General features: G+C 41.9%; 1 protein-coding gene across 1 annotated transcript in view; it reads right to left on the bottom strand.

Annotated features, from left to right (window-relative positions):
* The window catches only part of KCTD1 (potassium channel tetramerization domain containing 1), a 68136-nt gene that overhangs the window by 43284 nt on the left and 1055 nt on the right, over positions 1 to 23797 (bottom strand). The window contains exon 3 of the mRNA XM_017738224.1: positions 23609 to 23796. Coding sequence (XP_017593713.1) covers positions 23609 to 23796 — 188 coding nt within the window. The remainder of the gene's footprint in view (positions 1 to 23608; position 23797) is intronic.

Raw genomic sequence — 23797 nt, 5'->3', positions numbered from 1 at the left:
GGAAGCATTTTTAAAAGATGAGCAGTCCCTGGGAAAGGCTTCCAGGTCTGAAGAGCCTTTAGCAGCCTGGCAGCCCTGCCCACAACACTACAGCTTGATACAAAAGTCTTTGCTTCTGCTGCCCCGAGGACAGTTTCATTTACTTTCCTTTAAACCTGGAAAATAGGTTGCTTTTCTTCTTGCACCTCTATCAAACCTCAGGTAGCACAGACAAAACAAATTTACTTGTACTTCATAGAAAAGCAAGCACACACACAGGGAGTTTCACCTTTTGCAAAGGGCAGAGATGACAGACTACTTCCCCACCATACAAGGCTTCTCATTCCAGTGAAAAGCATCGATCCAAGTATCTTGGACCACTTCATCCCTGCTGCAAGAGGCTTGGCCTGCCAGGTACTTTGCAGATAGCATACCTTAATACTCTGGGGCTCCATTCAGAGTCTACACCCCCTCCCTAAAAGAGGCAGCCACTCAGTCAGCTCTCCCCAGTCCCATGGAATAGCCCAGCACAGAGCAGTCAACAGCTCCCACTGCCTCTGTGAGGGATGGAGAATCTCCCAGCTCATCTCCTGCACCAGTGAAGGCAGAAACGTGACAGCCACCTTCACCACATGTACATGGGGTTTGGGCCAAGAACAGCTATGGGAAGGAGCAGGGGAACTCTGAACACTGGAATCCATCTTTCAACTGTTCCCAAGTAGACTACTTGTAGGCTAAGATTTATTAATAATGTAATTTTTAGTCAGATTTTTTCAAGTGCTGTTGCCTTTTATCCACTTCTAGCAGGCAATCTACACATATTTTGTAAGAGTCTTCACATAAGGACAAGGGAAAAACAACAACAAACACTCCCTCCTGGGTTTAGAAGGAAAGGACTTCTCTTCCCCAGAACCATGCTGGTATATCTGAATGCCAACTCAAACAAATCCTTACAAATGGTGTCAAGATTTTAGTGGGAAAGAAACCAACTGGTTACATTCTTCTTGGACCAAATTTGCAATTTTTCCAATAATCTTCTGGTGAGAAGTAACACTAAAAAACAAGCATTGTTAAAATCTGTTTTGTTTGCAAGGTAAGATCCTATCAGCAGTACATGAATAAAGATTAATGTCTTGAATTGCAGTTGTATCTGAAGATTTTAAAGACCCATAAAAATGTAGACTTCAGTGGGATAACTGGAAGATTGTCACGAACTGCCAGAATTTGAGAAATGGGTTTTTCTTCTTTAGATTTGACTCACAAACTGAACAAAAATAAGACTGTACTGTCTTATTTGAAGTCAGTTTACACTCCAGTTTGAATAGCACCTGCCCTTGGGTATGTTCCAGAAGAACATCTACCTTTCCACAAAGGGAGGCTAACACCCATTGTAAAACTTCCAGAGGCACATTAGATGTCTGTTCTCCCCCCAGCAATTTCACCCTTAGAAGTAGAAGGAACGCTGCCAGTTACAGCCTGTGCTGAGGAAACATGAGTTATAATTTTACCCTGGGAAAATTGCTGAACTGGGAGCTTCTGGTGTGGCATAGGTCTTGCCTTCGCAATCCAATGGTTCTTTTGATTCAGAGAGGCTTTGAAAGGGTGGTGATGAAAAACATAGCCTCTCCCTTTGAATCAGCCAGCCGCCTGCTTTCCTTTGCACTTTTAAATTTGGTTTATTAATTTACCTGGGAGCAGAAAGAAATAACACTGACCCATCTAGAGAAGATATGTCCAAAAACGTATCAACAGAACATTATCTACTCCAGACTGAACATGAAAACAAAAAGACACCCCCACCTGTGGACTGTCTGAAGAATTTTGTACCTAGAATCACCTTACCAGGCTTAAGAAAAATACAGGAAAGTCTTTATTAGTTCTCCTGGCCATATGAAGAGGAAAAAGGTAAGGGACAACATATAGAAGGATCTGATAAAACCACATCTTTGAAATGTTGTAAGACACAAGAGCTCAAAGCACTCTCCAGATGTTTCTTGAAGGAACCAATAATAGAATATTCTCAGCTGGAATCGCAATTTTGAAGACACTGAGTCCACTTGGTAATTATGGCAGTAGCCAATAAAACAGACAGCTTCATCTATAACCTGACTGCAGGGAAAAGGCATGAAAGTGCTTTGAAGGCACACATTTGTAATTATCTAATTTATGATAAAGATGTAAACAGAACCACAATTTTGAAAGTCACAGCTCAGTCTGGTAGAGAATTAGAAATAGGGTGTGAAATTGTAGTCTTAAATTATACATTCCTCACTCCAGTATCGATGAAACACCACGGGCAAAAAGAATTGACCTTTAGGACCCCTGTGTCACTCAGTTTTCTTTCTTTCCATCTCATCTATTCCCCTTCCAACAAGTCTCTGAAGCTGAGCTTAGCAAAGCAACATCCCAGTCTCACAAAAATGATAATCTATCAAAACCCCACTAGAGGGACAGAGACTGCCAGGAGGGAGAACACTGCAAGGAAAGGGTAAGAGTTGAACTTACTGAGATGACAGGCTTTTTGGAAGTCCTTGTCAAGACGGACTGCAATAGGGAGCATTTACCTGCCTCTTCCATGATCCCGTGCATTTCCAGGGCTAGCTGGGACTTTTTCCTCTCCTCTTGTAACTCCCATTAAAATTATCAGCCTACAGATTTCATAACAGGCAGGAGAATGAAAAAACCCAAACATTATCATGAGAGAAATCGTATTATGATTAACTATTTCAAAATGCCTGTGGGTTACTTAATACCTTGGGACAGGCAGCATAACACCACACAGGTGTCACTGTATGGGGACAGGAAACAGCCCCCTGCTAAAAATACACACGAGGCAGCACTCAGCAGTGGGGCCTCTCCACTCCTCTCCATAGCTCTGGAAGTGGGCTATGCATGTGGCACATGGAACCTGCACTCCAACCCATCAGTGACCCAGATACTTCCCCACCCCTGCCCTACTCTAAAATCTGTCCATCTTTGGATTTTAAATCCCTTAGAGAAGCAGGTGTGGTTTTGGGTGGTTGGTAGGAAGGGGCTGAAGTTCTGAATTAAGCTAAATACTTAAATTTAGCTGTGGCTAAATTCAAAAGTCTCTTTCAATACAATAGTGCATGAAGGTTTTTTACTTCATTTTGCCTCTTTTCTGGTGTTCGGAGTTTTCTTAAATGCTGGAAGTGTATCTAGGGATGAACGGAAAGTCATATACTCACCATTCCCTAAGCAAGCCAAGCAGCAATTTTTTTTTTGTTAGTGTGAAGGGCAGGATTCAAGGAAAGGAGAACACAGGAGTCTGCTCTGGCAGGCAAAAAGGGTGCTTGGCAAGGCAAAGACCATATGGCATACAAACAAAGCATATTTTACATTTGGTTCATTTGATTCCATTACATGTAAAAGATACTCTAAGATCCAGGGCTAAGAAATACAGTTTTGGTTATTGTTTTCAGACCTGTAGGGATTTCTCCAAGTAGTCCTCGCAGCTCATATGATAAAAACATCCATTTGGCAGCTAATTTTAGCATTTTTTTATGCACAGGGGTGATTAACCCTGAACCTATATAACCCTGTGCTATATGCTAACAGCAGCCATCCTCATGAAGCAGCAATCCACTATTTAGTTGTGGACAGCCTCTGCCATCTAGCTCAGCAAACTCTTTTAATTTTGTATTAAAAGGCTTTTACTTGATCCAGCATCAAATCAGACCACACATATAACCTTAGAAGAGTGGATGAAATGTACATTATATACAATATGCACTTTGGATGGCATGGCCTGCTTCTAAGTCTGTGGTAATACTTCTCTGGTCATTACTAAAATACAAAACATCAGTGGTTGGGCAACAAAAGGGCCTGAAAATGTTTAAAGAAGCAGAAAAATCTATACCTGCCAGAGATAAATGCCTGTCTCACTTTCTCTAGCTACTGGCTTTTATTGCCTCTAATGCACAACACATTTCAATAAAATTGAAAATAAAAATACATTGGCGTAAACCAATAGCTGATATATCCATCTCATGGCACAGAGAAGAATCACATCCTCAGATGATTCCAAGGGACAGCTCAAATTTAAAACAGCAAAGAGCAGCTTCATCAAGAAGATAAAAGATAAACATAATGAAGGTACATTATTTTCAAAATGCACAGAAGTTGAATGAGACAACCCTGGACATCAGCCACCAAGGGGTAACAAGCACTTAGCTATGAAATAAATGTCTCTTCTGTCAGGCTGTTTTGTATTGGAGAAGCTGACCACGGCCAGAAGGCTCAGCTCACTTGAGCTGCTATTGAGGCAGTAAGCTGTAGATGAACTTACCCCTGTTCAGAATAATACTCGAAGAAATCTTTTGTTGGGTTTATAGGGAAGGAAGGGAAGAGTTCATTTAACCAAAGCTAGAGGAAACAAACTCACTGAATATCTTGAGTGGTAATAACCAGTAAGACCATGCTGCTCAGGGCCCTCTCTAGGCCCAAACTGAGTTTTGAACCTGTCTTCTGCAATAGAGTAAAAACAACTTTAAAGAAGGATAAACACTACAAGATTAGGGGAAAAAAGATTTTTAAAAAAAATCATTAAAAGAATAGATTTGAGTATCAAAAGTATGAGAAAGTGTCAGGTATAGACAACCACCAACTATGATGAAATATTTTTTTAAAACCATATGCAAGAAACCCACCATATTCCAACAGAGACCCGAAAAATGGAAGAAACATTCACAAGAGGATGAGTTGACAGGGACAATTGTATATGGTGACACATCCAGAGTGTTTAAAAGACCAATCTCAGATAAAGTATGGGAGATAACTGCAAGGGACTTTATCTGGAACCAGGTAAGTTTGAAGGAAACATCAGGAAGGCCTCCACACCTTGTGTCTCACTTCATGCTTGCCTCCCACTCAGGAGCAGTGGAGGAAACCATCAGCTCCCTCCCTGGTGTGGAAAAGGAGGAAAGCAGAGGCTGAAGCACTAGCATTCCTGAAAAGGGCAAGGACAGGGGGCAACAGCAACACGAGCGCATGTCAGGAGCGGGAAGCCAAAGTATCCCCTTTTGAAACAACAAACCCTGCAAGGAAAAGGAAAGAGCAGATAGCAGGAGGAGGAGGCATTAAATTGCCAAGAGTGGGGAAAAAAGCCAAAACCGAAAGCAAAAGCAAACTCCCCCAAAATGCCACACATTTCAGTTGATAGGTCTCTCGTCCAGAAAAAAAATTTGAGAAGCCTGGCTTCAAGAACAGAAGATTTGTAATGTCAGAAATAAAGGTGCATTTGAAACAAACAGCAAGGGTTTCAGGAGTCTTGTGGTGATCACCCAACAGAGTGTAAGAGAACTTAACTTCAGTAACAATCCCTAAGTTGGAGATTGTCTCAGCTATCTTCCATCCCATTACAAACACAGTCACCTAAACACTTGATTTCTGATGAACACCAACTTAGAGTTGAAGAAGCAAAAGGGAATAGCTTGGGGAGTGGTTTATCTGTGGGGAAAGGGAGTAGAGTAGAAGGATAAATGGATTTTGTTTTTCAGCAGAAAAACCGGACCTCATGATTTCTACCCACACTGCCTTGCACAACGAACAGAACTTCAATCCAGAAATCAACAGTGGGTGAGGGTATGTGTGTGCCTTATTCCACATATTTTAACAAGCAGCATGGAATGAGGTGTGGCAAGTGGAATTCCTAACTCCAGCTCTAGCCAGGAAAGATGGCTGGATGCCAAGCACGCCGTGAAGGTCTTGTCATCTAAAATTCCAGTAAGGTCCTGAGGTGCCCAACACTTTCTCTGAGGTGTGCCACAGATACAGAAAAAATTTATATTAGACTCACAGAGTTTGATAGCCACAGGAGTCTTGCCTGCCACATGCTTGCTTCAACAAAACCTCTTAACCCATCTCGCAGTGATGAGTCTTACAAAGCGCTCAGCATCAAGTAGCTTCACCGAGAGTGACACACTCCTGCCAGCAGCAGTCTCACTTGACCAGAAGCAAGGCTGGAAGTTTCTAGGATGCTGATGCTGTGGAATCCAGTAATAATGACGGAGGTTCACCTTGTGAGGGCACAGTGAAGTGCCAGGAGAATGAACCAGGAGGTTCATCTAGGACTAAGAAACAGGAGAAATCTGAATGCATGGCTGAGCTTGAGCAGTAGCAATTACATTAAAAATGGTTTTAAACATAAAAAGGGAACAGAAGACAAGCAGATAAACTCTAATACTCATATGTAAATTAGAAGCAATGATAATGATTGATTTTTATAAAGGGTCCAATGGTACAATGCCAACTAATTCCTCCCACCTGGAGCCTGGCACCAGTTAATGTATATTTCATTCAAAAACCCCCTGAGTATGGTTTTTTCCCCTCCCCTTCTTCCGGCTCTTTTTCCATGCTGACGCTTGTTTGCATTACATCTATTTTGAGCTAAATTAAATAGGAGATGCAGAGTTTTGTTTCAGTAGTAGCAATAAATGGGGTTAGCCTGGCATTGATCTGTGTAAAGGGGCCAAAGCTAGGACTGCCAGAAGCAAAACATGGTCAGTGAACTCTACAGCACAAAGAGTGACCCTGCAGCTGAATTCCTAGCCCTGATTACAACAGAAAGAGACTTGCTTTCCTGAACAAAGAGTATTTCAGGCAGCAGATTAGCAAGAGAAAGTCTACTTGCAATGGCAGACGGAGGAAACTGACCAAAGTAAGAACCACAGCAGACTTTGGAGGATTTTAAAAAGCCTCTGAACAGTGCAAAACAAATGCCTGCCTTACTCTGTGTTTCTTGTGTAGCATCAAGTCCAATGCTGAAGAAACAATATTTTTCTTTTGCATCTCAGTTAAATAGCTTTAAGTTAGTAAAGTGTGCAGCAGAGAAGATAGTCATGTTAAGGATTGCATGCCTAAAAAGTTCCCTTGAAGACTAAGAACATTTATCTTGCAGCCCGACAGAAAGGGCAATCACATTTACTCTAAGAGGAAAGGCCCTTTTTATAAATCATGCTTCAAATTCAGCCAGCAAATTTGTACAGGAGAATTTCACAATCCTTAGGAAACACGGATCAAATTTGCTTGCTCTCTGGGTGTTTGTGCCATTGTGCAATGCAAAACAGGGAGAGCACAGCAGTAAATCTGGCCTCATGACTACCACGTTTAATCACAGTGGATCTACGATGGAGAACAAAGTGCCTCCTATTCCCACTGCACTGAGATCCCACTGGATCTCAAGCAAAGCAGGGTCGGTTCAGGCCAGCTTTTGGCTAGAGGGTGGCAGAGCACCGGAATCAGCTGTTCCGAGGTTGAAGCAAGCTCATGTCTCACTTCCAGTGAGGCCACTTCACACAGGAGAAGCACACGAGGTGTTGGGTCCTCAGCCACCCCTATCAGTACCTTCAGCCACTGCTCCCAATGCTTTGGCAGGTCCACTGGCTCTTCACAGGTCCTGCATGTGAGAAGCACAGCCCTGCCAAAGCAATCCAAGCCTGCTGAGCAGCAATGCTTCTCATCCTCATTTTTTAACTCAGGCCATTTGGGTGACATGGTGCTGTGTGCCCAGACCTCACCCTTGCTGCAAATCCTGAGCCAGGGCCGATGCCCAGCAGTGCAGCCCCACTCCTCATGCTGGCTTCACCAGGAGCAGTGGGGACCTCAGTCCCCAGGGCAGCGAGAAAAACAGAGGAGTACTCATTATCACTGCTTTGACTTTTAACCCATTTCTTTTCCATATGTTACATGGGCAGTTCCTTAAAAACAAGGATCACAAAATACTGAGCCATGTCAAATCCTTATGTATGAGCTATCAGAGGTCTTCAGCCCATTTTCCCTGCACAAAGTCCTGTATGCAATTTTTGCTTGCTTCTTTACCAAGCAGAAAGAGGCAACATGGAGACCCACAGAGGAAAGGGAGGAAGATTTAAAGAGCCTGTTGGCATACTGAGAGCCTGCAAAAAATTAAGTCAGAAATCTGCAAGACAGCACCTTGGGTTTATAATGCTACTCGTTTGGCTTGCGGCTTTTATTAGGGGTTGATTACATCCTTCTCTTGAGTTTTGCGGTGGCTGCAATGTCGGAGTATGGGACGTGGTTGTCATGACTGGGAACATGATGACTGATTTACGAGAACTTACAAACGCACAGAACCAGAAGATTTTTTACTATTCGCTTACATTCTGAATGTTCCTTTCACCTTTCATTGAATAGATCTTGAGAAAGTGAAGATTTATTTCTAGTTCAAAATTCAGTTTCCCTTTTGCAGAAGGGTGCCTAAGCATAATATACCTTTGCTATGGAAATCACCCCACAATATCCCTCTGAACAGCTTGAGGTCAATATACCTACATGGGTAACAGCATCTTAAAACTAAGTTGTCATTTTAACTGTTTAATGGGCATTGAGCCATCTCAAATAGATCAGTTCATTATTAAAAGCGGCAATTATTGTAAATTATACTCTTCATAAGAGCAGCTACCTAAGCTTTAAATATGTTGTGATACCTCCCTGACCATTCAATTTAAACGAGGATAGCTGAGGGCACAGACATCATCATGCAGCAAATAGCTGTAAAATTTCGGACTACTCTTTTTTAACCACTCCTCTCCCCAGGGCTACCACCCCCATAGCAGAGCTGGCAAAATAGACGACATGCCCCTGCTTCCTCTGTTCCAGTCCACAGACTAAACATGGCAATTCAATTTGCTGCTGACAATGACAGCACCCAAAAAATACTAATCTCTTGACCAAGGTTTGTTGTAGCTGCTAAAGTGCAGGCATACAGTTCCTTTTGCTGACTCCACAAGGGAGCAAAAGCCTTCCACAAAGGAGGAGGGCAGCCGAGGGCAGTAGCATCAAGCTAAGATTTGCCAGGGCTTGTCTGTCAGAGGACAAAGTTTTTCATTTTAACCACTTTTGGCACATTCCACATTCGGTATTTTCAGGAGCTTTCTAGGATGTTTATGAAACAACTGCAAGGAAGGCAACCAAATTGATGGCGGCACAAGGAATGCCTTCCCACATTCTTCTCCCATGCTCTTACCATTGAAATAAATGAAGATGTAGTTTATACTTCTGTAATTACAGTTTGTTAAAAGGAGAACAGGTTAAGTTATGGTAAGGAGCCCATGAGCCTGTCCTCTGCTTTGAATACCACAGAGATGTAGATTTTACCGAATAAAAAAACCAGTCAAAACATTACTCAGAGAGAATCCACACTCTGATGCCATCCAGCATAAAACGACCTACTTCTGAACTAGTCACGCTAATCAAACCAATCAATTGGAAATTGTTCTTATGAGAGCTATTTTAACATAGGTGAACACTGTCATGTTTCAGTCATTTAGTATTTACTGAAAGGATACTACTACACATTTGCTTTATGACATTTCTGTACCATGCATCATCAGCTGTTTGATTTTAATCCTGCATTTCCCCCATTAAATACTTACAGTATTTATACAGCCTCGTAAAACTCCAGTACAAAGGAATAAGCCACCAGAACTTTTCCCCATATATTACTTACCAACTTAACTATGTAACGCAACGTGAAAGGTTTATGCACACCAGCTGGATCTCATTACAGCTAAGTTTCTGTCTTTTTAAAGTGTACTTTATCTGGAATATTGAAGTCCCTTAGAATTTCACTTAAAAATACTGAGCTGACACACACAACTTTCTACTGCAGGATGTTAACTCAGTAAATAGGTTCATAAATCAAACTTGAGGACACTAATTTCTGGAGTTTAAAATGCATCAGCTTCAATTCAAATATCTGAAGCCAACTGAACACCTCAGCCTAATTCAGTCTTCCCTTCCTAACCATCACAATAACTAGAGATGCTACTCCTTGTACAGTAAGAAAATCAGCCAGAAAAGTAAGAAAGGAAGAGTTTCAAGTTAGCATTGGTATCACCTCCCTACTGACTGGTGCTAGGGCTCAGAGGTACACCAGCTTTATATAGCAAGATACATCTGAAAAACAGGAATCTGAGCTGTGATGAATTCAGAAGGAAGACCATCAAAGAGTTTACTAAATACCCAGATGAACCGAAGAAAGTTGTCAAACACTTTGTTATTACCAGTTGATAGATTCCTGTTCAATCATGAGGCAAGAATTGCGGTTTAATAAAAGCATAGAACAAAACCAAGCATAAAAAAAAATCATGTGCAGTGATTTTATTTTTGTTGTATATTTGACTGTAATTACTGTCTTAAGTACTTTAATTGCCTGGCATCTCCTCAAGTGCCTTGCCCGTGGGGAGGGGAGGCAGGGCAGTTTACAGTTTGTTATTAATGAATGAAGTACAAACAAGTTTACCTTGTCTTTAATCAACATTCCCATCAAAACAGTTTGAGAGGAAGATGTAAAGGGGTCCATTCATCCCACAGACCCAATGTGGCTCTGTTAATATCTGCTTTTCAACGATTAATGTGCCTCTCACACATCACTTACACCTCAGAGGGGGAAGTGGCAAACGTCTTTATAACACCCACATGAGAAGCAACAGCTATCTCTCCATTTCTGTTCTCTTCTACAGACATCTGCTCTTGGCCACTGATGTGGGGATGGGGTATGGGGACAGACCCCATATGACCTTCCTTGCATGCATTCTAGGTGAGAAAATGGGGTATGCAAGCAAATCTGTAGGGTCACTTACAATAGCTCTGGAATGACACACATCCAGCCCTTCTTCTCTGGAAATAATTTTTGCCTGGAGTGGAAATGGAGTGGAGGGAAACAAGAATAAATGATGAGAAGCAGCTCATACAGGATAAAATAAAATTGTCTGCTCCATTAAGAAATTATTAGAGACAAGAAGCCATAAGTAAAAGTCAGTGAGTTATATGAAGAAGATAGTGAAGCCAGGAGGATGGAGAAGCCAACTGCTATTTTTCACAATTAGTGAAAGACACAGAGTGTAGAAATTTGGCCATTAGTCTTGTTTTTCCACTTAAATTGGTACAGGAGTCTGCTGCTTTAAGGTAACATCACATCCACAGCCCAGCAGACCATCCAGGCAGCAAGTGCACCACTGGCAGAGCGAGCTTTCTCTTGTGGCCGTCACCCTGTCCTGCTGGTCAGGATCTCACCTCTGGGGCAAGAGCAGCTCTTCACCACCCAGGCTGCCAACAGCAGAGACAACCAGCATGAGTTCTGGTAGCCTCCAGTGCAAGGATACTTGCCCACTAAGATCCAGACTGAGACTGCTAATTTCTGATGAGCCACCAAAAAATGCACTTTAAGGACAGCTAACAAGCTTTCCGTTTTTACAGTTGGGGGCCTTTCTCCCCACCCCCTTTTTTTGACTCTTTCACTAGTGCAGCCAGAGTAACATCTCTGCCATGTATTCTGTATCCTGTTTATAGTCTTCCATTAGCTGGTACAGCATCTCCAACATTGTCATCTCCTATGTCTTGAAACACAACTTTTGTGGCACTGTCCCACTGGCATGCAGGCAGCACACTTGTTACCCAGAGAGGCTCTGTGTTGTGGTGGCCACTTTTCTGCACAGTTAAACACAATTTTCAAGTCACAACAAAGCCAGCATATTTGACAGTTTCACTAAAGCACACTCCTACTGCTTATACAACAGTGCTCAAAGCATCCACCTATCGTTGTTAAAAAAGCAGATACTGCTGATCAGATGAACATTTCCCCTTGAATAAGTTTCTTATAAAATGCATAACCATGTATCTTGATATAGCTGCATATATAAAACATGAAAGCAGACCCTGTAAATATTGATTTGAGCCTCCTACTCAAGAAGATGCACAGGCAGAAACTTGATAGAAGAGATCATAAAAGTTTAAAATATCTTTATGAAAAAAGTCAAGTACAGTATGATAGCAGCTTAACTTCTTCTCAAGAACGGGTTGCTGAAAGCTAGCACCCAGCCATCTACCTACCAACAAAAAATTCCTGACTTCTCAGAGCTATGACACGATGTGTTTCCTTAAGGAAAGGGAAAGAAAAAAAAAAAGTGTTTTGATCAAGCACACCACCGAGGCATTTAAGGTTGTCATGTAACATGAACTGACTACACAAGAGAAATTCAGGCATTAACATACACAGAATAGACTAGCATGCACAAGTCATTTTGGATGCAGACAGCTACTCATGCAAATAATTCAACATTCCTAGTAGGAAACTGTGAGTCAGGTAAACATGGGAAAAACAAGACACTCCAACTGTGTCCCCTCGACCCTGTACACATTCTGTGTGCCGTCCCACTACACAGTGGAGCTGCTCTCTGTGTTTGGCATCCAGGTGGGATGAAGCTGTCTTTGAAAGCAGGAACCCACTAGGGTTCTTCTCAGCAATTTTATGAAGTAACTTAAGGATTAAGAGAGTATACAAATAGTTTCTACAGCACTTTGATCAAAACCATGTTTTCCCAACTTCCTCAGTGAGTTTTAATAAGATGTGAATGAGAAATTGATCTGGACACTTTAGTTTACAAGGAGTATTTCAAGTAGCTTGAGGAAACTACTTTATTGTCCATTAGGCGTAAAACCAAATACGATGCTTACAGGCCATTTTACCACCGTGCTGACAGCAGATTTCTTTCAGAACACATACCCAAGAACCAGTGCTTACTCCAACACAAAACTCTACAGGAAACCACTGTTTTAAATTTCATATTTTTTAAGGTTAAGGAAAAAAAACCCTTTAGATTTTAGTTCCCCTAAGAGGCAATAATACAATGCACTTAGTTTAAGTCCCACTCACTTCTTTTTAAACACTCCAAAGTTGAAGCAAACCCAGACTTCCCTCCCTGCTCCTTAACTGTTCTTCTATATTTTCCTCTAGCTTTTCTACTTTAAAGAAAAAAAAAAAAAGCATAGTTCTTCTTTGCCCTCCCTCTGGGTCTGTCTTTTCCTTGATCAAATTCTGTTTCAGTGCACCTACTACATTTGTTATTTAGCATTAGGAAAGAAGGATTTTTTCCCCCTTAATTTCTTCCTCCAATTTTAGCCCCTCTCCAAACAGAGATGCTATTTTTTGCTCCTTGAATCCATTAAACTGATCCAGCAGAATCACTCTGGTATACAGAAGTTAATCTAGTTCCCAAACTGATACACTGTGACAAGATAGTTGGTAAGGTATTCTCACCCTGCTTTTCCTCTCCTTCTTACTTTCCATTTCAGTTTATTACTTCCATCTCTTTCTTCTCACAAAGTAATCATGCTCTGCCTTCAAAATCCTGCTAGCTCAGTTATTTAACCCTCTCTGGCCTCCAGATAGGCTGGAAAGCTCATATCTGCTCCTTTCCCCTCCTAAAAATCTAGTCCCTTCAGATAAAGTAAGTAACAGCTATTTCAGACCACTATCATTAATGTTAAAGACAAAAGTTTTCAGGTTGGGTCTTTTTTTGGAGCCTTTTGATTTTATAAAGATTGGGGCTGGGGGGAAGACATTTTAAGTTTTCTTTATAGCATCATTTCCCTTTTTGGGAGGAGAGCCTGAGAAGGGCTGCAGGACCCTGAGCCGTGGGCTGGCAGCAGTGTCCACCATCCCAGGGCTGCATGGTCACTGCTCCAGTGGCAGCGCTCCTGTGGCTGGAGCCTGAACCAACTCCCTGCAGGAGGGACAGGGTGACAGAGGGCACTGCCACCCCCTGTGCCAGGCAAGGGGCAGCTGCTGTGAGGGTTAGGGTAGCTGGGTAGCTGTGGCGGCTCTGTTACAGGTAATCTCAGAACAATGCCAGAACACCGCGGCACCAGAGCATTTCACAGCAACGAACGCTGGTAAGATCATAACCCTGTAGCAAAAGAAGTGTCCAGTCAAATCAGTCCTGCACTTTACAGAAATAAAAAAGCCTTTATAAGCTAGAATAGCCAGCTGAGTTACCAAGCAGAAGGAGGAGTGTGTTTTGCTGTTTTAGCAAAAATTTGGACATGGGCCTTGTGAAATCTAAATTTCTAAAAATTCTCATCTATTATATTTTTTCCTTGAAAGATACAGATTTGACCTGATCCCTTTGTATCTCTCAACAATTAAAACAACATACACAAGCTTCTGAAAGTTTTACATGACAGTCACAGTTACTACCACATCATTATCCTGTGCTGCAAATCTAGCCTACTGTTACATTCATGATCCTGAATATATCCACTGGCAGTTTGGAAGTGAATATACTGTACTGAGAAAAACTGCCTGGTTAAAATTCTACTTCAGCACAAGAATGAGAAATCTTTTCTTAATAAATTACCACAGTAAACTTTGAAGCGTTGAATTATCCTGCTCTGTGCCATGGGGATAATTTTACCAGTTACATAGTAGTGTAGTGCTACTCCCATACATCAATACAATGCATTAGCAACTCAGCTAATACTATATTTAGTACTGAGTCACTGCATATTCTACATGCAATGACCATTTTGACACATTTATACTTCCTAGTTACAATAAACCTAATTTTCGTTTTGTTTTTTGGGGGTTTTTTTTTTGGTTTGTTTTTTTTCAATTCCTTACTTTTGATACTTTTCAGGGCCTAAAACTGAAGGGAACAACTTGTATCTAGAGTACTTTCAGTGGAAACATTTGTATTCAAGTGCATCTCAAAAGTAACACACTAAAAGTCTCCCGAAAAAGGTAACTTACAAAGACTTCTAAGAGAGAAAACCAGTAATAAGGTTGCTTTGGAAGTGTGTCAAATACCCCTCAAAAGAAGGCAAAACTACAGAGTTCTGAAAGGACATTAAAGTTGTTTCTACTTTACACAAATCAAACTGTAACTGTGTTACACATACTGCTTTGGATTGGCAGCAGCTTCAGAAAGCCGATTTTGCAGCAGTTTGAGGCTGACACCAAAACCACGTTAGTCCCACTCTGTCTATTTCATTTTCAAACGGTACCTGGGGGCAAAAAAACAGATTCAAAGGCTGAGGGATTTCACACTGCCATCCCTGCAAAGGAATATAACTTTTTCAAGTGTTTGTGCTGGGAAAAAAAAAATCATATTCTTACCAGCGTATCAGTCAGTTCTAGAGCACTTAAGTTTTCTTCACGTGGTTTCATGGACCACATAGCTTTGCCTTATCTGTTCTTCCTCAAAGAACAATTACTTCTCCACTCCCAAGTTTATCAGTCACTGATCAGTGTGTGTTTGCAGAGAAAGTGTTGTTTTTTTTTTTTTCAGGGAAACTCTATTTTTGAAGAGATAACCAGCAAGATACATACTTCAGCATTACTAAATTAACAGAAAAGAGAAAATGAACTGAAAAGCTAAACAGTTCTTTCTGAACTGCTGACTAGTCAAACCCCACAAGCTTAGAGCATCTTATTATTTCCCCCATCCCTTAAAAAGTATTTTAAAAACTTAAACAAAATGTGAACCTGGTCTTGCAATAGTCTGGGGAGAGCTTCCAGAAACTACGGTATGATGACAAGAAAGACACGACATTTTCTAAACCCAAGATGGAAACTAGTACTGACCAACTTGATAAAAGCCTGCAAAAAGCATTACCACAAACAGCCAGTTTTGGTGGTGTCACTGTCATATCTAAGATAAGGAGGAATAGCAAGCAAGCTTTTTTTGTGACTAGCCACTGCTGCTAGTTATAAAATCATTAGAAACATGGGGAAACCCTCAAAAAGGCAATCAACTGAAGCAGGCTCCCTCTTCATCTGAATTTCAAACACAGTTTGTACTACAGCCATAGGATTCTGTTACGACATCTGTGCTCCCATTTACACTTTCCAACTTGTCAACCCAACTCTCAGCTAGGTCCTCCCAATTTGGCATCAAAACTAGATGGGTTAATTACAGCACTTCAGATGACTCGAATTCTTCTGAATGGGGCGATTTCAACGCAAGGGAAGGAATTTATCAGGCATGTCACAGGTAAAGCAGCCAGCCCTTGTAAGAAGGAAGGAAGGAAGGAAGGAAGGAAGCTATTTAAGTTCACTTCACCTTCCTTGCTTCTCCTCTTCCCCGCATTTCAGGCACAAGGTCAAAAAGAGTCTCAAGCCACCCCAAGTAGAAATGAAGCGAGGAGGACAAGGTGAGCAGGTTTCCCCTTCTCTCTCCTGCTAAACCCACACACCCGTGCTCCCACCCCCCACCCCGGCCAGACACACCACACGCTTCCGCTGCTGCTTCTCCAGGGGAGCTTTCAGCCACAGGATGCTCGGTAATTAACCACTGGTGCTATCGAGCTCAAGAGTTTCAATGCTGTTCCTTTGTGGGCACTGCAGACACCTCACCCATGAAACAAGAGCTCTCACCAGTAAGGTGAGGACAAGCTTCCCCTCCAGCGACCCTAGATCAGAGTAAGAGCTCAGTATGACTACACTGGACTTCAATAACTCAAAGCCAAGGCATCAGGCACTGCCCTTACTGCAGCCCAACCTCCTTCTGCCGCTTTTGAAGCCTACTAGAACCACACAGAGAAAAATCAACAGCGGCGAAAGAAGCAGCTAAATTTATCACACATATATGTTGAGTAAAAGCTCAGGATTCAGCTGAAGGGTGTTGAGAAATCACTCTTGAAATTTTTCCAGCAATCTTTAACTTTGAGTAAACATAAGCAGACACATACACGCAAAAAAAGCTTAAAATAAAGGTGTTTTAGGGAAGTAATTCATTTATGCATTACATTTCTGACAGACTGACACAGAAGTAGTAACAGAGTACACAGGTGTCAATTCGCCAGGGAGCCTGAGAGCTGTGGCTCCTTCATTAGAGCTACCAAGCACAGGAGTCTCAACCACACAGGCTTCTCTCCCTCTCACTCCTGATATCAAAAACCAAACTAAAACAAATGACAGCATCATCAGACCTGGTCCCTGGGGACTTTGAGGAGGAGAGTGGGAAATGAAGCACTGTGGTAGAGATAAGTTCAGCTCAGAAAGCACCCTAGCTCCTCCACAAGACTTTTTGGGTAAGGAAAAAGAAAGGAAAGCCAAAATTCAGCTTCACACCTTTCCTCCTGTAAAGAGATTTCTGCTCTCTTCCCTTTACACAGACAAGTGCTCCAGCCTCTGTTACCTGAACAGCACCTACCAAACAACCTCCCTCCCACCACAAGCTACCCCCACTACCAAAAAAGCTCCACTCAGTCCTCATCTCCTGCCCCCACCTTGGGGAAGGATTGGTTTCCTACAGCTGGTACCACTGTTTGAAGAGAAGCGACTACCTCTTTCCAGAAGTCACACAATAATGCATTATTCAGACTACACGACCTATTTTAAGTACCAAGAACACTGCAAACCACATCAGAACACTCAGACTAGGACTTGAAGCAAGTCAGAAGTCCCGAGCAGCTAGCTCAGAACTGTGCTACATGGAGCAGATGTGCCCTAAACATACACTGAAAAATAAAAATTCCATACATTGGTAAAATGAATAGGGCTTTAAAATTTCACTCAATTTCCATTTCATTAAAATGATCAGCCCTAGCTACAGAAGTGTACAGGTGCATAAAGTAGATAAGCTTAACAATTAGCTAAGAATTTATTGGAAATGTTTGTAATACACTTGTGCACTACAATTTTGATCACTTTCGAAACTAAAAGTTGCATTAAGAACACAACAAAGGTACTTGTTCTCATTGGGGATTAAGTCCTTAGCAAGTTTGAAGGTTTTCAGATCAACTAAAACTGGCTCAGTGCAAAGCATGTAAATTTCTAAAAGCCCAGAAAAGCCATCTTTCCTTGTTGATAATACCCAAAAAACAACCAGAACAGAATTCAATTTTACATCTTCCAATGTTACTTTTAGATCAAGGTATTATGAGAAGTTCCAATCCCTTCCTTATTCTCCTCTCAAATGCCTGGAAGAGACTTAGAAAGCATTCCCTGGAAACATGATTATATATTTTTACTGTCTCAACACTAACAAATCTCTTCTACATCAGATAAAATGCAGTTACCAACACTTGTCCCTTGAATCCAAATTGTGATAAAAAAATTATCTTGCACATACATATTTGGCTACATGCCCTTAACAATTTCCTTCTGAAAAGAAGGGTGCATTTGTTGCTTCAGAAACAGAAAAGCAAAATAATACAAAAAGGACACAGGGAAAAAGATGAACAGAAGGGCTTTGAAAGTGACTGAAAATCTACAACATCTCTAATTAGGTTCCAGCTTGGAACACAATAGTGGGGGTACCATGGCCTGTTATCAAGTTTATAGCCAAGGGCACAAGACAATACAACCCCACATTCAATTTAATTACAGCCTATGGCTTTTGCAGTAGTGGTGTGTTTCAAAGGGTTTAAGCACTCATTTATTTCTACACCATACATGAAATAAGGCAGCTCCCTGTCATACAGACTCACCAATTAGACTGAGCAGTTTCTGATCTCTTGCTCTCTAGAAGCAGAGCAGTGGGCAATGGGAAATCTTTTACAGGATAATCAAAGAATACTTTTTATTAAAAAAAAAAAAGAAAGAAAAAAGATCAGCTCTCTGCTCCCTTTAAGCTTGTGCATTTTATCTTTGATGTGCATAGAGTACCAACATAGTCATTTCAGATTCCATAGGATGCAAAAGAGTGCCAAAATACAGCAGCACTTCAGTGATGTTGTTTTTTTCTCCTGATTGTATTGAAAAGGTTATCTTCATTTGAGCTACAAGGAACTGGTCACCTCTTGCATTCTTGCTATCGCTGAAGGCTGATATAACTAAATAAAACGAGTTTAATTTCTAAAAAGGAAAGATATTTTGAAAAATTAAGTGATAGTAGAAGTCACCAGCTGAAATAGTTACCCAAGTTGATACCCCCAACATACCATGCCAAGGCAACCACGAGGACCTACAAAGACAGTATTGGACCTTTAGCTCCACAGCCACCATTCTAAAGGCGCATATCAAAACACCGCTCTTGGATCTTCTCTGAGATACTCTCCCAAGTCACCTTACATCAACTCTCTCCCTAACAGCCAATCCAAAACGAACCAACCTCAGTCTAGGAAAGAAAAAACAGTTCCCTTCATTCCTTTCAGTTCAGGTACTGCCCCTAAAGCCGTATATGAGGTCACTAAGCCTAATCTCTATTCTGCTTGCCCTGTGCTCATCTCGGGAAATGCTCACATGCCTACCAAGCCTCATGTTCATTATAAGGAACATAGCCCGGGATATCCTACTTTCTTAAAATGAAAAACCCTACCTCTCTTCAACAATCTTTAGAAGCACTCACTTACAAACAACACTGACCTCCACCCAAGACAACAATAGCCAGAATTCATGCATTTCACCGTGGAGATTGATAAGAAAGCTTTGGGGACCATACCTGACACCACTACTACCTTATCCTCCTGCCCTCCAAGGATTTCAGAGCAATTTTGATGACTATCAGGTGTAATAGTCCCTTCTACAGTTCTAGTTTCCACCTGTAATTTAGTAGAAAATGAAAAAGCCGCCTCATTAAAAAACCCATAAGTAACAAAGTAGCAAACAGTAGTCTCTAAGGTAGATACAGTTTCTTTAAGCACATTTTAAAGTTTCTTTAACCCTCACCTGCTACGATTTTAACCTCAGTGCTTCTCTTAAAAAAGACACCTAGCAAATCCTGGATTTTCCTGCAACCTGGGATAATCCAGTAATCAAAGAGATGGGCACTAACTACACAGTAGGGTAGCCAGCACTAACCTCTGAAATCTGATCAACACTAGCACTGTCACAAGAACTAACAAGGTATTTAGCAGTCATCAGTCTTAATAGCTGCTGTACTTCAAGCCCTTAAGATAGGGATATTGCTTCATCTACTACCCTGGCAGAAATAAAGCCTAGCATCCTTACACCACGATCCTAAGCATCCTTCCCTGAAGCTACCTGATGAGCTCCCCTGCCCTGCACACCAGGAAAGCACCTAGCAACGATTCTGGTCAGAGTACTAGAGATACTTGTACAAAACACAAGTCTTTTTTGTCGCCATTTAACGAAAGTGCAGGATGTTCCCAGATCAAAGATCAAGCAGACAGATTCTTATCCACCTCCTCGAAAACCCAAGACTAAAAAGGGCTAGACTTATTAGCTACGTTTGATTTGCTCTGGGTTGTGCCTTACTGCCTACTCATATTCCTCATGTGCTATTGTTCTGCCTTCTTTTGCAAAACCTGCAGTAAGAACTAGATTTCTGGTTCGGGTCAAAGTCAGCCCTTCAAAGAGAGTGTAAGGCAATGAAAAGACATGTGCCAGATCAAAAGACAGCAAAAAGGGCAACTCTGAATTTAAAGCACAAGAAAAAAAAAAAAAAAAAGCATTTCAGGATTCCCCCAAACAGCTAAGATAAATGCACACGGCTCAGGTTTTAATGACGAAGCTTTTGGTAGTTATCTTAATAGCTGATAAATTCTTCACAAACAGCCCAGAGAAACCAAATCAAGCTACACAACAAACATAACCAAAGCATTTACAAGTGACAGGCAACTCTCCTCCCCCATGGCAGAGGCCAAACTATTTTCCTACACCTATTTTTGGGTATTACTGCTGTAGTAAGTTCAGCATGTACCAGATCCATAAAGCCCAAAAGCTACCACCACATTGTAGCATCAAAAGTTTAAGCTTTAGCTATTGTTCATCTTTCAGCAATATGGGAGATGAACAACGGCCAAATTACATCTCTCTGTCATCAACTTGAACTGAAGCACTGCTGTCAGTGGCAGGAAAATTGCTACACTTCAGAGCAAATAAGGACTGAAAGGAAAGTTGTGCCATGATGGCAGCGGTGTATGCTTAAAATACACTATAAATGCTGCTCTTAAGGCTAAAACCTAAAGCAACAGTTGGATCAAGATGAACATTTAATGTACTTTTTCCAAGCTCTGGAAGAGGCTCCTACAAACCCAGTGTTGAAAAGACATTTTGAGGCTAAAACAAAAAACAGGAGCTACAACATAAAAGCATAAAATTACCATTCTTGCTCAGATAGTGCAAATTGAAGACACCCCATTTAGTGCTTTCATTTAATCTTTTCCACATTTTGTTTAGTGCTATTAAAAAAAAAAAAAAAGGCACACAGTATAAAGATGCTAAGAAACCCACATATTATGCCACCACTTTTTCACCAGAGCATTGCACAAATCCATGAGCTCACCAGAATCTTTCCTCTGGAAGACTAACTACAAAGACAACCAACAAACCACAAACTTATGACCTTGGTGTTTTCAAGGAATCAGTAATATTTGTCAACAGTGGAATTTAGTGTCATGGTACTTGATGAGATATATTCAGTAAAAAGGCCTAGAAACTCTTTGCTTATAATTAGGCAATAACGATTGAGGGCCAAGACATTTCCTGGGGATTAATGACCGGCTGGGAGAGTCAATGGCTTGAGGCAATGCCTTGGGCCATTAATTCCAGCCAGTCATTAATTTCCCCAGGAAATGCCCTGGACCTCGATTAGTGTAAGTATCATAAAAGGTAGCTAGAGAGAAAAAGTTCAGCATTAACATTCTCCCAAGGAAATCCATTCCACAGCCAGTATTTTTTCACTTTGTCACACCCCAGAAGTGCAAAAGTTAAAATTGACACAAGAAAAATTGGTGATGAAAAAAAGAGAGAGAGACATTTCTCTTTCTCAAAGATTTAAATGAATGAGGTTTGTAGCAAAGGCAAAATTCAGGTACAAAAGTGACTGGGCACCTTGTTTAACTCATGAAACTGTGAATAGAGGTGAACATTTCCATATAATTACTGAAAAAAACCCACACTGCCTAGTTCTAGTACCCTTGCTGATTGCTCATTTTCTTTCTTGATACACTTAGGAAAACAGCAGATGCCTGTTGTACTCTCTCTTCGCTGTTTCTCCCTTTCTCCCCATAGCCCGCTGTTAACGAGAATTACAGCTCCGAACGCTTCCCGGAGGAAGCACAGCTTTGCAACAAACACTACAGCAGCTGGATTTCTCCTCGCCTAAGCTTTATGCAAGTGTGAAGAGATTTGTGGGCCAGCTTAGAGATCGAGTTCTCTAGTCTGACAACTGAAAGTACCAAGACACCTCGTTTAACAGGTTAAAGATACGCACACTCTGTGACCACTGACTGCTCTGCCCAGTTCCCTCTTCCCCTTGCCAGACGAACGTGAGGTGCTCCTCCTAAAAAGCTAAAGTTTCGAAATTACTTTCACGGTCATTAAAAGCAAGGGAAATTTTTTAAAGAGGAATCTAGGGTTAAATACAGAGAGGAGCATTTGCTTTTACCTGAAATAATGAGCTAGAACAAAAACATTATCTGCACAAAATCAAGCCTCTAAGCCATTCAGAGACACCAGATACACACAGCAGGAGATCAAGCTACAGTACTCCACTGAAGTGGTCCAAAAAAAGCCTCCCTAAAAGAAAGGAGAGGTCGCAGGTATCTTAAAGAACATAGACGCTTATGCAGGCATTCACTGGGAGCCCTGCCCTCCCCCTCCCCACCCCAATTAGCCTTCAGGCTGGTTGATTAGGTGGCAAACTCTTTGAAAGGGTCAGTCTGTCCAGAACTGGTATTTCCACTCGGGAAACAGCTCAGGCATGTCATATACCTGTGCTTGCCCAGCGCCGCGCGCTCTGGCTGACGACTGCGATCCCTGTTATTACTTGACACAAGAATGTCAGAGGGGTTTTGTAATCATGTAGGGCGGTCAGCAGTAAAGTTCTTGCCTGAAACACGGTATTTTATGGGGCACAACGTAACTGCATACACTTTACAGATTTAGTTAGAATGACTTCCAAACTTCAAGCCAATTGCAGAGGTGCAGTGAGTCTTTAATTGAAGTAATTTAGCTCCAGCGCTCAAACACCCGAGAGGAAAGTACTTTTGGAGGGGATGGGGAGCAGGCACCAGCACGTGCTGGCACACAGCAGAGGGGGCTCCGCAAGGCACACATTAAGGCACAGCTCAACAGCGTTTTTGACAACACTGGTTTTTACCTTAATGAAACACATCTAACGAATTTGGGCTCATTCCACAGCTAAGCTGCACCTAAACCCATTTAATTGTGCTCTTACTGTATATTTCGCCACTATGGTAACTAATTCAAGTAAAGCCAATTTGCCTTTAAAAAAAAAAAAAAAAAAAAAAAAAAAAGGATCACTGCCAGGAAACAAAGCTATTTTAAATAAACAAATACAAGATGAATGCAATTGCCATATTAACCCTCTTGTTAACTTCTGAAGTTTAAAATTACACCCTCATTACTAGTGTGTAATTGAGTATTCTCCCGGCTGTTTCCTGCATTTGAGGTTATTCAAATAGTTCATTAGCACATCAAGAACACCACACACACTAATGATACCTGATGCCCCTATCTACTATTCTGGCCCGACTTTCGTAAGTCACATCTCCCACAAAAAGACAAATAAAAAGAGGGGGGAAAAGAAATAAAAAGGAGGAAAAGGGGAGCCCATAGGGCTGAGCTGTCGGTGCTGCTGCTGAGGGAGAGCACGGCAGCACCCAGGCACCATTCAAGTCCGACACCCAAGCACACAGTGAGTGGCCACTGGACCTGTGGCGGGGCGTGAGGAGATTGGAGGGGCAAGTAAGTTGGATAACTTGCATCCGGGCTCTTTGGGTGCCTAGAGTGAGCGTGACCCCAAGAGCCACCCCAAAGCTGGCAGTGTGCCTCAGTGCCCAGCCTTGGGGGAAGAAAGGAGGGGGGGCAGTGCAGACTATGTGGGGCAGGGTGAGGGGTTGCCACTTTTTTTTTCCTTTTTCTTTTGCCGGTTACCTGTGTGGGGGAAACAATAGCAGGTGAAACTACTGTGGGTGAGGTGGTGCTTCTGTGCCCGTTTGCTTCGGGGAGGAGGTGAGGCAAGGGGTCATGTTTCACTGAGACCACCACCACGGCGGGCGCAGCGGCATCCAGGGGCTCAGCGGGGCGGCGGCAGAGTCTTTTGGGGGAGGCAGAGGGCCCACA

Source organism: Corvus brachyrhynchos, unplaced genomic scaffold (assembly GCF_000691975.1).
Source record: "Corvus brachyrhynchos isolate BGI_N302 unplaced genomic scaffold, ASM69197v1 scaffold106, whole genome shotgun sequence".
In the NCBI taxonomy this organism is placed as follows: Eukaryota; Metazoa; Chordata; class Aves; order Passeriformes; family Corvidae; genus Corvus; species Corvus brachyrhynchos.
Note: the sequence above shows the minus strand (reverse complement) of the source record. Positions and strands in the feature narration are given on the sequence as shown.